General features: G+C 35.8%; 2 protein-coding genes across 2 annotated transcripts; one reads left to right on the plus strand and one right to left on the minus strand.

Moving 5' to 3' along the window:
- Window positions 1-1816: 1816 nt before the first annotated feature.
- aarsd1 (alanyl-tRNA synthetase domain containing 1) lies at window positions 1817-8804 on the plus strand. Its single transcript, XM_026223089.1, has 12 exons — window positions 1817-1944; window positions 2226-2354; window positions 2459-2618; window positions 3145-3202; window positions 3290-3446; window positions 4425-4541; window positions 4640-4770; window positions 4843-4909; window positions 4985-5076; window positions 5164-5218; window positions 5323-5417; window positions 7591-8804. The coding sequence occupies exons 1-12, from the start codon at window positions 1906-1908 to the stop codon at window positions 7727-7729; spliced, it is 1239 nt and encodes a 412-aa protein (XP_026078874.1). The 5' UTR covers window positions 1817-1905; the 3' UTR covers window positions 7730-8804.
- Window positions 8805-9309: 505 nt separating this feature from the next.
- g6pc1a.2 (glucose-6-phosphatase catalytic subunit 1a, tandem duplicate 2) lies at window positions 9310-11817 on the minus strand. The gene is made up of 5 exons (XM_026223099.1): window positions 11510-11817; window positions 11327-11436; window positions 11118-11226; window positions 10896-11011; window positions 9310-10083 (listed from the first exon to the last, which is right to left on the minus strand). The coding sequence occupies exons 1-5, from the start codon at window positions 11737-11739 to the stop codon at window positions 9581-9583; spliced, it is 1068 nt and encodes a 355-aa protein (XP_026078884.1). The 5' UTR covers window positions 11740-11817; the 3' UTR covers window positions 9310-9580.
- Window positions 11818-13587: the final 1770 nt, after the last annotated feature.

Below are 13587 nucleotides of genomic sequence, written 5' to 3' on the forward strand. Positions count from 1 at the left end.
GAGAATGGGAAAATCGAAGTCGTGCCATATCATCTCACAGTTAATGAGCTGTTGTCTGCAGTTGAAAGCAGTTATTGATTGTTTTTTTGTTTTTTTTCTATTGCGGATAAAACGTCCTGCCATAGTCCGTGACTTATTGCATTATTTTTTATTGCATATAAATAATATTACCTATATATTATAATATATCAAATAAATACACATGCAACACACATATTGACGTTTTATGAATAGCCTTCTTTATAATATAACGTTAGTACGCCGCATTTAAAACATTTAATAGCCTATAATTATATCCACGAAATAGGCCGTTAGTCTAAATGTAATTTGTGGTCCATTGCTCCATCTTCTGGACAGTTAACGTATGAAGCAAGAAGTAGCAAAATTACACTTAAAATGTAGCCTATAACCTATGAAAAATGGTAATGAGGTTTTCAAAACGGAAATGCAGGCTATCAGTATTTAAATGTTAATATTCTATTCCGTATGTGCAAAGTTTGGTGCAAAAGACAAATTAAAAATAAAGTATGCCTATATCATTTACATTTGCCATTTCCAACGGTAGCTTTAAGTTCTTGCGGAAGAACATCGTAGCCGGAACTACTTCTCTCTGTTTATGTCTATGGAGAATCACAAAGGTACTGGGTTACTCCGCCGCGGTATCCCCGAAGCAATCTAAAATAGTCCGAATATAAACACTTATTATAGGTGCACCTTAGTGATTTAGGACAAGCTAAAAACACGGTTTGGAAAATGGATTCATGGTGTACTCGTTTATTATATACATTTTTCTACATTTTGAACACAACAAAAGTTACGGACCGCAGCTCTGATTGGTTGTTTTCTTACCAGGAGCAGTATGTAAAAAAAATATATATATATTTACAAAAGTTACCTACTGCAGCTTTAAGTGTTATTTCTCCTAAATGCATTAATTTACTGAACCTCTGTCATCCCAGATGTTTATGACTTTCTTTCTTCACATGAACACTAGCAAATATTTTTAGTCCATATAATGCAAGGGGACAGGACTACTTCAGAAACCACACAAAGTGAACATGACAGTCAAGATTAAAATATTGGTATTTGTATTTTTCTTACATATCGTTTCACTTAAGAAGACAGTGATTCATTAAGAGGGGTTGCATGAGTTACTGTCATCATTCTCTTTGTGTATAATTTTTGAAGTCTCATTTTTGGATGTCCCATACACTTGCATTATATAAAGTTTTTTTTATTATTATTATTCTCTAAAACTCTTAGTTTGTGTTCATCTGATAAATGAAAGTCATATAGTATGGCATGAGGCTGGAAATGACGGAGTTTCCTTTTAATCCCTTTCCCTGTATTTTTTATTTTTTTTTATTTACTTTTGGTGTTCCGCTGAGTTTAATTTTAATTGTTGTTGTTGTTAAACTAAATATACATGTTTGACCTGTGCCATTGCATTTTTTCATTCTCTCCCTTTAACCATTCTTCTGTATTGTCTGTGAGAAAAAAAGTACTTCTGCTTTTTTAATACTTGAGTAGGCCTACAATTTAAAGTTGTACTTTTTTACTTTTACTCAAGTATGATTTTGACCAGAACTTTTAATTGAGCAAAGTTTTCACTGAGTACTTGTACTTTCACTTGAGTAAAATTTTTACACCTCTGGGTTTAATGCATTGACACTCACGCTTCTGAAGTAAGAATTGCTTGAAAATGCTAGGGAACGATTTTCACTCAGAAAATTGCTAGTAAATTTCTTAAATGATTACAAAGACACCGCAAGTAACCAGTAACACACTAAATTACTGTTACTGTTTGAGACTTTTATTTTGAAAACGACGACCATCTTTTAACTTTCGGTTGCGTTTTACTGTAGCAAAAATACCGATCACTTGTACTTTACATTTAGTCGAAACATGGCTTTCCAGTGTCAGAGGGACAGTTATATGCAAGAGGTATTTGGCTTTTTCAGATCGTATGATATTTCACTGCACGTGTATCGCCTGAGCAATAAATGTCGAACATAATCTGAATGAGTGAACAATGTTTTCAGTGACAGCACATGTACAACAGTGACAGCTGCAGAGAATTTCCTTCGTTACATAAAGTTCATGTAAAATAATTACACATGCTGATATTAACAGTAACATATTTTAAGGTACTTTAAAAAAATGCATTTGTCACTGCAAGAGTTCAAGTCCATTGTCCATGTTGTTTGTCAATTTTCTTTTTACAGTTCGACACATGTGTAGTCTCTTGCGTGCCTGCAGAATTAACCCTAGAGAATAATGGAAAGAAAGAAAAGCTGAAGGGCTTTAATCTGAAACTGAAAGACACGATTCTGTTTCCGGAGGGTGGAGGACAGGTGAGTTCCCCCTCTCTAATGGCATGCAGGTAAACAGAAGTAAACGATCCTTGAATATACTTTTCCTTGCGTGAGCTTGATTTTTTATTGTTTTCCATGTCCAGCCTGATGATCGTGGGACGGTTGGAGGTGTCAGTGTCCTGCGTGTGTTGAGACAGGGTCCAGATGCGGTGCATTTCATCAGCTCTGCCCTGGAGGAGGGTCAGGAGGTGCACATCAAACTGAACTGGGAACGGCGCTTTGACCACATGCAGCAACACTCGGGTAAGGACTACTTATGTAATGCATGCAAATATCAATTATTGCTATTTCCTAATCAGTTGTCTCAGTAAAACGATATTTAATGCTTAGTTTTCTGATCAAAGCTCTGTAGTTTTTATTTTGCATTGCATTATATTAACATATAATGCAATGCAATGCAATGATGATTGTGACGTGAGAGGAACAAAATTATGAATGATATGGATCATCAAGTAAACCTAAGTTGCTTCAGTCCACTCAGTAATTACTAACAATAAAAAAGTTATTTATATGGTTGCCTAATCAAAAAAAAAAAAAAAACATACACACACAGCCTTTTACTTACTAAAAAATAAAAAATAAAATTATTTATTAATCAGATGACATAAGGCATCTACTAGATTGTGTGCAACAGGTTTCTACCACAAACTTGATGATGTTGATCATTTAGAGGGCTTAGAAATATGCATATCAAATATGATAGAGCAGATTTATAGGGTTAAATCAAGCTTAAACTAATTTCATCACATGCTTATTTTCATTTTTAAAGGTCAACACTTGATCACAGCTTTGGCTGATACGATGTTTGGCTACAAAACTACTTCTTGGTAAGAGCTTTGGCAGGATCTGTTTAATGATTTGGGAAATACGTTTGATTTCTGAATGTGAAATCACTCGGCTTGGCTATGATTCAGGGAATTGGGACGTCAGCGTAGCAGCATAGAGCTGGACACAGCCACGGTGAAGCCCGGAGAGATGGAGGCTTTGGAGGCGGCTGTGAATGAGAAGATTCGTGCACACGTTCCAGTCGCCGTCAATCTCCTGTCCATTGATGATCCTGCTGTTGAGAAGGCATGTGTGCACCTTCAGAAATCAGCTTTTAGTCTTTAAAGGAATCACATTTTCATTAACATTTACACACTTCAAGTTGTACAACCCAAACTAGAGAACAAGTGAGTTATCTTTAATCAGTAATTCAATATGCGCAATATATATCACACAACATGCATTAAATGTAAAATAAAACAATGCAAAAAAAAATTATAATTTGGAATAAAATAAATTTAAAGTGGAAAAGTGTAATATACACTGTTGCTCAAACATTTGGGGTTGCTAATATTTTTTATTTGTTTTTAAAAGAAAGTCTCTTATGCTTCCCAAGGGTGGATTTATTTTATAAAAAAATGTAGTAAACATAGTAATATTGTAAAATATTTTTACAATTTAAAATATCTCTTTTTCTGTTTGAATGTATTTTAAAATATTATTTATTCCTGTGATGCAAAGCTGAATGTTCAGCATCAATACTTAAGTCTTTAGTGTCACATGATCCATACAGAAATCATTCTACTATGCTGATTTAATGCTCAAGAAACCTTCATCATTATTATCAGTGTTGAAAAGGGTTGTCCTGTTCTGTGGAAGCCATAATACATTTTTAATTCAGGATTAAAAAGAACATTTGTTTAATATATATATATATTTTTTTTTTTATCACATTATGATAGTCTTTACTCTAACTTTTGAATGAATAAATGCATTCTTGCTGATAAAATTATATGAAATGACTCAATAGAAACTGAGCTACAAAACTGCAAAACTGAAATTAAAAGCAAAATGTAAAATCCATCTTAAATTGAGACAAGCAATGAAAACATTCTTTGTTTTCAATTGCCTTTATTTTGATTTGATTAGATTTTTAGCAAATATTTCCCTTCTTTCCTAATTGTGGACAACAAAATTAATTTAAAAAAAATTAATTTTACCTCCAAATTCACTTCTACTTTGCGCAACACTATCAATTCCAATTTTGGCTCTTCTCATGGACAGGTGAGAAGCCGCGGTCTTCCTGATGACCCTGCTGGTCCCATCAGAATCGTGGACATTGAGGGTGTAGATGCTAACATGTGCTGTGGGACTCATGTGTCCAACCTCAGTCACCTTCAGGTCCGCCCTCCTCTCCCTGTCTTACCTTAACCTGGGGAGTTTACTCTCTTATTCAGAGCTATTCTACTGATTAATCTCTCAAAAACAATTCTCCTTAGGTTATAAAGATTTTGGGGACCGAAAAAGGGAAGAAGAATAAAACCAATCTGATCTTCATAGCTGGCAACAGAGTGCTGAAATATGCTGAAAAGAGTTACAGCATTGAAAAATCACTGACCGGCCTTCTCAAGTGAGTTGGAGTCAAGTGACCGGTCTGCTTTTCTTCTAGCATGAACTAATGTTTGGCGTTGTGCTTTATTAGGACAGGGGCAGATGAGCATGTTGATGCTGTGGACAAGCTACAGAAGACGGTCAAACGACTTCAGAAGGTAAAACCTTCATTCTGCAGGATTAATCTTTCACTTTTGCAGTTATTAATCATTACCTTTATGTTCCTCTGACAGAGTAATCTAATTATCCTGAGGGAAATGGCTGTTCTGATAGCGCAGAACTTCAAAAACAAACCGGACAGAGGAAACTTCTTCAGCATGCACAAGTGTGTTTGACTTCTTCTGTTGAAGCCTTTAGTCGATTCAAAAGTTGCACCCAAGTTGGTTGATAATAATCCTTGTTGTTTTCACAGTAAAGACGGTGATAATGAGTTCATGAACATCATCGCCAATGAAATTGGATTTCAGGTGAAGCACATCTTTTATACATTGAACGGAATGTATTTGCATTGTTATTCTGAGGTTCTGGAGGTTGGAGCGTGGTTTATTCTGTCAATGCTGTGTTTGTGTAGGATACAGTGATCTTTCTGACCGTGGGCGAGGAGAAGGGTGCAGGACTGTTCCTGCTCGCAGGGCCTGAGAATACCGTCACTGAAGTGGCACCTCGGTGAGACCTATGATAGTTTATTCCCTTTCATTCTGCCAATTTTTAACCCTGTGAAGCCTGACATATTAAATAATAGTAAGCAAAATCAAAATTGTTTAAATGGAATAATTACTCAAAATTTTCACAAAGTCTAGAAAACATATATTTTAATGTGTTTTTTATTTAATCAATTTTGGTACATCAGGCTTTTATGGCTCATAATGTGATATGGTAAGAATATGGAGCTCATACTCGAGGAAGAAAAAACATCTCCATTTTATTCATAGGCCCAAACTAAGCAAAATATATAATTTTGTGCAGTTGCTGAGATTTACGGTCTAATGCCGATATGTAAGATTAAATAGCTTTTAATGCAAATCAAGGAGATCTTTATAACAGTAAAGTAGACTACTTGCTAAAATGCCTATAGATAGCAGTTGTCTAACTATCTGTACCAAGTTTTGTCTTAAGATTATTTTCATGATGTTCAGTTTTATGATCAAAGCTCTGTAGTTTTTAGTTGTGGGGTCAAAATATATCATGTAATGTAATGATAACTGAGAGATAAGCATTCCTCAAAAGCCTCATGTATCTCATGTGATACTCACATTTTAACATGATTTTTCTAAAAAGTTATGTAGGGATAACAATTAAACCTAAGATGAAGCCACTAAAAGGCTTTTTTCTTACAAAAAAAATAATTAAACTGTCAATCAAGATGACAGAAGGCATGTAGTAGATTATGTAAAACAGGTTTTTGATCATGTTTTGGTCATTTTGATCATTTACAGGCCTTAGAAATTTGCATATCAAATATGATACAGTAGGCTTTAAAAGGGGGGGTGAAATGCTCGTTTTCACTCAATATCCTGTTAATCTTGAGTACCTATAGAGTAGTACTGCATCCTTCATAACTCCAAAAAGTCTTTAGTTTTATTATATTCATAAGAGAAAGATAGTCTGTACCGATTTTTCCCGGAAAAACACGACCAGCTGGAGGCGTGACGTGTGGGCGGAGCTAAAGAATCACGAGCGACAGTAGGCTTTTGTGTTGAGCGCGTTTGGAAGCTGTGACATTACCGTGAGGAAAAAACCAACCAAACAAGCTGTACATGTGGAAAGTGCAGTTTGATGACAACATCGCATGTTGTTTACTTGATGTGCTTACGCGCCGATAGCTAAGTTAACAACACAGAGATATTTGAAGCAGTTTTACTCACCGCATGCGGTTCCAACACACGATCGTGACCCTTTTTAGTTGGGACTGCATTATCCTTAAGAAATAAACAATGTGCAAATCCGCCGTCAAACTGGGCCTTGTTTGTAAAACAAGCATCTTCGAAATGCAGGGAACAAACACTTGCACAACTCCATTGATGCTCTGTAAAATAAACTCCATCCACTGGTCCCTTAATGCTGTTTTTTTTTGGTAATCTGTGCAGTTGTCTTGCCCTGGCAACCAAAAACACACTCCTTTTGTGACTTTTGGCGACGCTCTCTCTCTGATCAGTGAAGTCTGTTGTGCTCTCAGTGCTCTGCTATACGGGCACACGCGCTCTTCCAGCAGAAGTGCCCTTAGGACCCATATAAGGAAATTCCGCTCCATCTAACGTCACACAGAGCCATACTCGAAGAAAACTTTCCGAAACTTGTGACAAATCAGAAGGAGTATTTTTCGAACAGAAATACTCCTTCAAACGTACAACTTAATTTTTGAAACTTTGTCCATGTTTAGCATGGGAATCCAACTCTTTAACAGTGTAAAAAACTCAGTATGCATGAAATAGCATTTCACCCCCCTTTAATGGGTTAATAGTGACAGCTTAATCTGAACAAGAACCACCCACTAAGACGAGCAAATACTGTCAGTCTGCATGTAAAGTGATTTTCACATCTCAGATATTTGATACCACAATAATACACTGACATGAAAAGAAAAGAGTTACATAGACGTGACACAGAAACAACTGAACTCTGTTAACCGTTCTTCCATCTAGTTTGACTGCTAATATTCCTTTGCTTTGGCGTTACTGACTTCATGAGAATGACTGTCAAGCGAATGATGCTATATTAAATCTGACTGAATTTTCACATTGTTCCAAGGTTGCATGTAGATTTATGTTGTGCAGCGCTTCTTCCAGTAGGTGGGAGTCTTCTGAAACACATTCTCCTGTGTTTGTGTCGTGGTGTGCAGGGTGTCAGAGCTGCTGCAGGGTAAAGGAGCAGGGAAGGCTGGACGTTACCAGGGTAAAGCCAATAGTTTGGTGAAGAGAGCAGAAGCTGAGGCTTTACTGAAGGAGACCTGCTGCAAACTCACCGCAGGAGAGGAATAAAAGGACGGCAGACACACACTGACATCCAGGTGCTGTCGTGATCATCCAGACTCCGTCTACACCAAACACATGCCTCATGTTACGACGCATCAGAACTAGATTATTCTGTAGCAATCAATGAAACAGTCACCTTCAGTTGATAGAGGCTCCTTTTCTGTTTTTGATGAACCACATAACTATTTTTCCCGTCCATCAACAAAAATATAATGTACTGTATATTAATCTTCTGACTTGATGCTTCAAAGCCAGCTTGTGATTTTTTTTGGACCTTCACGTTTAAATAATTTTACTAGTAATAATTTTAAGAGTACCAACTCAGGGTTATATGATTGAGTCGTTTGATGATTGTCTTCGTTTGATCAGAATGGTTGACTCCATGGCCTATGAAGTTGAAATAGTTTTATTTTTTGCTTTGTTCATTTGAAGTTATCCTTCAGAAATCATCATAATGCACTTAATTCACTGGTAAGTTATTAGCCATTGAACTGGTTTGTAATAATAATTGCAAGAATTGTGAATTAGAATGAGCAGCAGTAGTAAGACATCTTTTATATACTGTATGCATATGTGTATGTAATATACTGCTTTGAATCACTGGGCTGTGGATCATCTTTTTGTCTTTTGTTTGTCAAAGTAGTTTAATGAACAGTTCACCTGAAATTGACAGTTATGTCATCATTTGCTCAACCTCATGTCATTCCAAATTCATATAACTGTTGATGTGCATGGATATATGAAAAGAGATATTTTGCAGAATGTTCAAGCCACTCGTTTCCATACAGTTAGATTTGGCAGGTTTTTGGCTCTCTCCTAAAAAAGCTATAATGTCATGTGCTATAAGTCTTTGGAGGTCTATGTGTGTTGAACAGAACAATATTTAAATTATGACAGTGTTTATTTGTGGGTGAACTGTTCACGTTTTAATTCACAAAACAGACCTGGAAAATCAGTGTGTGGACATTTAGAGCAGAAGTTTTGTTTTATTAGGCCAGTGATCACCAAACATAAAGCTGATTGAAGACTGTATTGTATGATGTAGCACAGAGCTTGTGCCAATAAACAATCTTCCAGTTGATATTGTTTTTGAAGCTATGGATTTATAGTGCAATTCAGATAAGGTCCTCACTTGACTCACACCTGTTTTATTGGAGTTGATTTGATTAATCAAATGTGTTTATGGGTGACATAAATACGCCATCTAAAACTGTTCAAAAGAAGTTTTTAAAATTCTTTCATATTTTTTTTTTTACACTACTTAACACCAAATATTAATAGTTTTAAAATGCATTCATATATATATTGTAAATTAAATTTAGTGTAAAATCTCGATACATTATGTGTCAACAAACCTTGTGTTTTTGTACAAATTATTTAAAATGTGTAAAAAAATAATAATAAAAAAAAAATTAAACAACAATACTGTGCAAGCTATATTTTCAGTGTTTTATTAAAAACAACCTAAAGCATTTCCAAAAAAATAAAATATTACAGAAAATACATCAAAAACGTCCACATCTTAGGAAGGGCAGAATTTTTCGTCCTATACATATACTGTAATGCATAATTTCAGTTCTCAAAAAAGAACTAAACACAAATGCCAGACCTTTTCATGAAGATCCAAAGGCACTAAGATAAAAAACACTAAAACTACAAATCTCACACAACGTTTCACCTTAATGTTATATACCAGTGCTTAATTTAAACTAAGTATCTGCATCCCATTTAAACAGGCAGGTTGTTCATTGGTAGTGCTCCTTCGACTGACGGGATGAACTATGAAAAACACGTTAGTTTGGAATACTGTAGATAGTTGTGTAATTGCTCACAGTCTTGTGCGGTTTCTTTTCCAGCTTAAAGCTGTTTTTTGCTTTGTAAACTGAGGGCTCCGGACATGCAGTATGGGATGATGCTGACCGTGACGAGGGGAACGGTGGCGCTCTTGCAGAAAGACAGCAGGTAGAAGAGGGCAGCCGTGTGTGTGGGAGGCTTGATGGTATCGAAGAGATGCAGCAGAGACAGAGAGGCGACGATACAGGCCATCCTGACCTGAGCGCTGCTGCTCTTCTTGCTTTCCGTGTACAGTGGGGAGTGCAGGCCGAGTCCCAGACCAAACAGGGTGCCCATGTTCCTTAACAGGCTGGCGAACGGTGTGGTGTCCAAATGGACCCAGGCGGGATTGACGCACCACCGCTGGGCTTTCTCGAGCGTCCACAGCAGATCCACACCCAGAGCTTTGAGCAGCAGGTACAAGCCCACCGCAAAAGAGAGCAGGACCACTGTGATGTTGAAGTAATTCTTTAGACTGGCACTGTAGATCCATTTCTGTCTGTTGAAGGCCTCCGCAACAATCATACCTGTGAAAAACAAGAAACAAATTCCTTTATTTTATTACCTCAAAAACATTTTTAAAATTGTTATGCTCCTTAACAGGTACACTACTAGTCAAAAGTTTGGAATAATTGTGATTTGTGTGTATGTGTTTTTTTTAAAAGCAGTTTCTTATTCTCGCCATGGCTGCATTTATTTGATCTAAAATACAGTAAAGATTGTATAGAAGTGTTTTCTATTTTAAAATGTCACTTATTCCCGTGACGCAAAGCTGAATTTTGAGCATCCTTCATATATCACTCTTAATATGCTGATATGCTGCCCAGTTATTATCCATTATTACTGGTGCTCCATTAATACATTTTAATTAATTTATAATGGTTCTTAATATAGTCCATGTTAAAAAATTTTTTTGCTTCTTAATATTTGTGGAAACTGTGATGCATGTTTTGTAGGATTCTTGATGAATAGAAAGCATTAAAAAATATATATATATAAATATTTTGTAAAATTAAATGTCTTGACTGTCCCTTTTAATTAGTTTAATGCATCACTGCTGAATAAAATTATTATAATGTTTTTTGCTTACCCCAAACTTTTGAATGGTAGTGTATCACGGTCTCCAGAAAAATATTAAGCAGTAAAACCCTGATAATAATAAATGTTTCCCGAACAGCAAAATAGCACATTTGAATGATTTCTGAAGTATCATGTGATACTGAGGACTGGAGTAAAGATGTTGGAAATTCAGCTTTGCGTCACAAGAAAACATTATATATTTAAATATATTAAATTAGAAAACCGATATTTTTAAATGATGGTTTTCTGAACCGCTTACCTGAAATAACTCCTGCGAAAACTTGATGTGGGAAATGAGCGGCGATGAAGACTCGAGAGAGACAAACACAGACCTGGACCGTCCAGAAGAGCGTCCAAAGTGAACCACGCAAGTATCTGATTGAAAAACATAGTACATCATAAATAATATTGCAGAGGCAACTATATATTTTGAAACGGAAGCGGTGTTAAAATAGCTTAATTGTGATAAAGATTGACTTACAGGCTCTTAGATGAGGTTTTCTTCTCTTTGCTCAGCATTATGGCAAGTATTGAAGTGACCAATGTGTAGTAAACCCCAGCGGCCCCCATAGCATGACCAGATGGGCTTCCTGCATCAAGAAGCAGCTACGTGATCAAAGTGCTCTTTTGATGTATGATGGAACAGGTGATAAGTGGATTACTATGGTACTTTAGAGGAGAAGGACGCACCTGGGCCGGTCTCACAGGTCATGGGATACTGCTCAATATGTGGCGCTGAGCCGTTGATGTAGTAAGAAGTCTCATGGACCCACCAGTAAGGACGTTCTCCAAACAGGATCCTTAAATAGATAAATAGAACTACATTAAAATTCAACATATGATATCATTGGACAGTAAAAACGTTATGCTTACCATTTGAAGACCAGATTGAGCCAGTCTCCTATCACCGCCACCCAGACGAGCTTGATCCCGACTGATTCTTTCAGATGGAACCAGATGGGAAAGAAGATGAAGAAGGTGTTCCTCAGATCTGCCGCGAAGGAGACGAAAAGAAACCATCCTTGGGCATCTTTGTAATGGGTCTGCAGGTATTGGGTGCTACTCACGCCAAACCCGTGCACCGTGTCCATCACAGCATTCATGTTTAGACTTTCTCTAAGGCCCTATGTGTTGTAGAGCTGGTCAAGAGTGGTAGTCCTCCAGCGCCTGCCTGTGGTTTTTATACTAGCAGGCCCACCACCGCAACGCATGGACAAAACGATCTTTGAACCTTGCACATGTGTAATAAAACACAAAGTGGAACAGAAAAAAAAAAAGACAGTGTGTGTCCTGTCAGAAGAGATAACACACAAACAAGTTCAGGAGAAAAAGAACATAGAAAAGACGTAGCAGTGAATCATTGAACTAACCTGTGACATCAGAAACACATCCAACCTCTGTCAACATCTGTAACTCTATTTCTAAATATATCCAATTATATATATATATATATATATATATATATATATATATATATATATATATATATATATATATATATATATATATATATATATAATTGGATCTGAGGAACACCTTCTTCATATATATAGTGTACTAATAAAATAAAAATGTATTTACTTATAACAAGATATGAATATATCTATTAATATTCGAAATTTGATCAAAATGTCTATTTACATGCTTTATAAAACTTTAGGTTATGAGCGATTCTTACAAATGAAATATTAATTTGTTACATAAAAAAATGAATCCTAAGGTTTGCATCATTCCATATTTATCAATATTTTCGTGTTATATGTTTATTGTGGGATCCTGTGGCTCAGTGGTAGCGCATTGCATTAGCATCGCAAAAGGTTGTTGGTTCGATTCCCAGAAAACACGTTAGGTAAAAAATGTTAGCCTGACTGCACCTAAGTTGCTTTGGATAAAAGCATCTGCTAAATGCATTATTTTAATATTAAAATGTTACCTTATTGTGTATAAATGTTACTCATTTTTTGTTCATTTAAATAAGCATAATACGATATTTCAAGTGTAAATACTTTACAATTTAAATAATGTCCTATTGTAAAACAAGTGTATCTTATTTATTTATTTTGACTAAACAAGCACGTTTTGTGATTATTTTATAGGCCTACGTCATTTTTGACTTTTGGAAAAACCAGGGCAAAAATGTACCCAAACAAAACAGGGGAATCCTATTTAGAAGATAATCTCGGTGTTATGGGAACCTGTTGCTCACAGACTGCTTACATAGGTACTTGCTGATTTGCATTGAATTTGTTTGTTTACATGTGTGTTACACAAATCAATCATTAAATTGATCACTGATGCTTAAATGACAAGCATAGCTGTTGTTAGTTGTTAGTCTGTTGTTGCTGATACTTGTACTGTTTGTTTATCTTTCCAATTGCTTACAGATCATCTTCGCACAGAATAGAAGAAAATGGCGTTTGCTGGTACAAAACGCCCTGCAACGATTTTGGATTGGTCACTTTTCAGTATGCTAATCAAAATAGCCCACTCCCATGTTTCTATGATATTTTGGTTCCAAGACAAAAGTGGGGCCCTCACACACTTCCCCAAATCCAAACCCTTGTGAAAAAGAAATGTGCTTAATTGTATTGAATGCGATGGAAGCATGTTTCCGCCACTAAATAAAAAATAAAACAAGGTAACTGCGATTTTTTTATCTCAAAATTCTGACTTTTTTTTTTTTTTTTTTGCAAGTTTTGCAAGTTATACATTCAGAATTACGAGATATAAGCTCACAATTATGACTTAAAAAAAAAAAAGTCATAATTGTGAGATACGAACTCGTAATTGTGAGAAAAAAAAGAAAGTCAGAATTGCGGCATATAAACTCGCAATTGTGAGACAAAAAACTTTTTTATTTCGCAATGCTGACTTTATTTCTTAGAATTAGAAATCTGTCTATTTCTCAGAATTGTCAGACATTGTCAAACTCGCAATTTCGGAGGAAAAAA

Source organism: Carassius auratus, chromosome 37 (genome assembly GCF_003368295.1).
Source record: "Carassius auratus strain Wakin chromosome 37, ASM336829v1, whole genome shotgun sequence".
In the NCBI taxonomy this organism is placed as follows: Eukaryota; Metazoa; Chordata; class Actinopteri; order Cypriniformes; family Cyprinidae; genus Carassius; species Carassius auratus.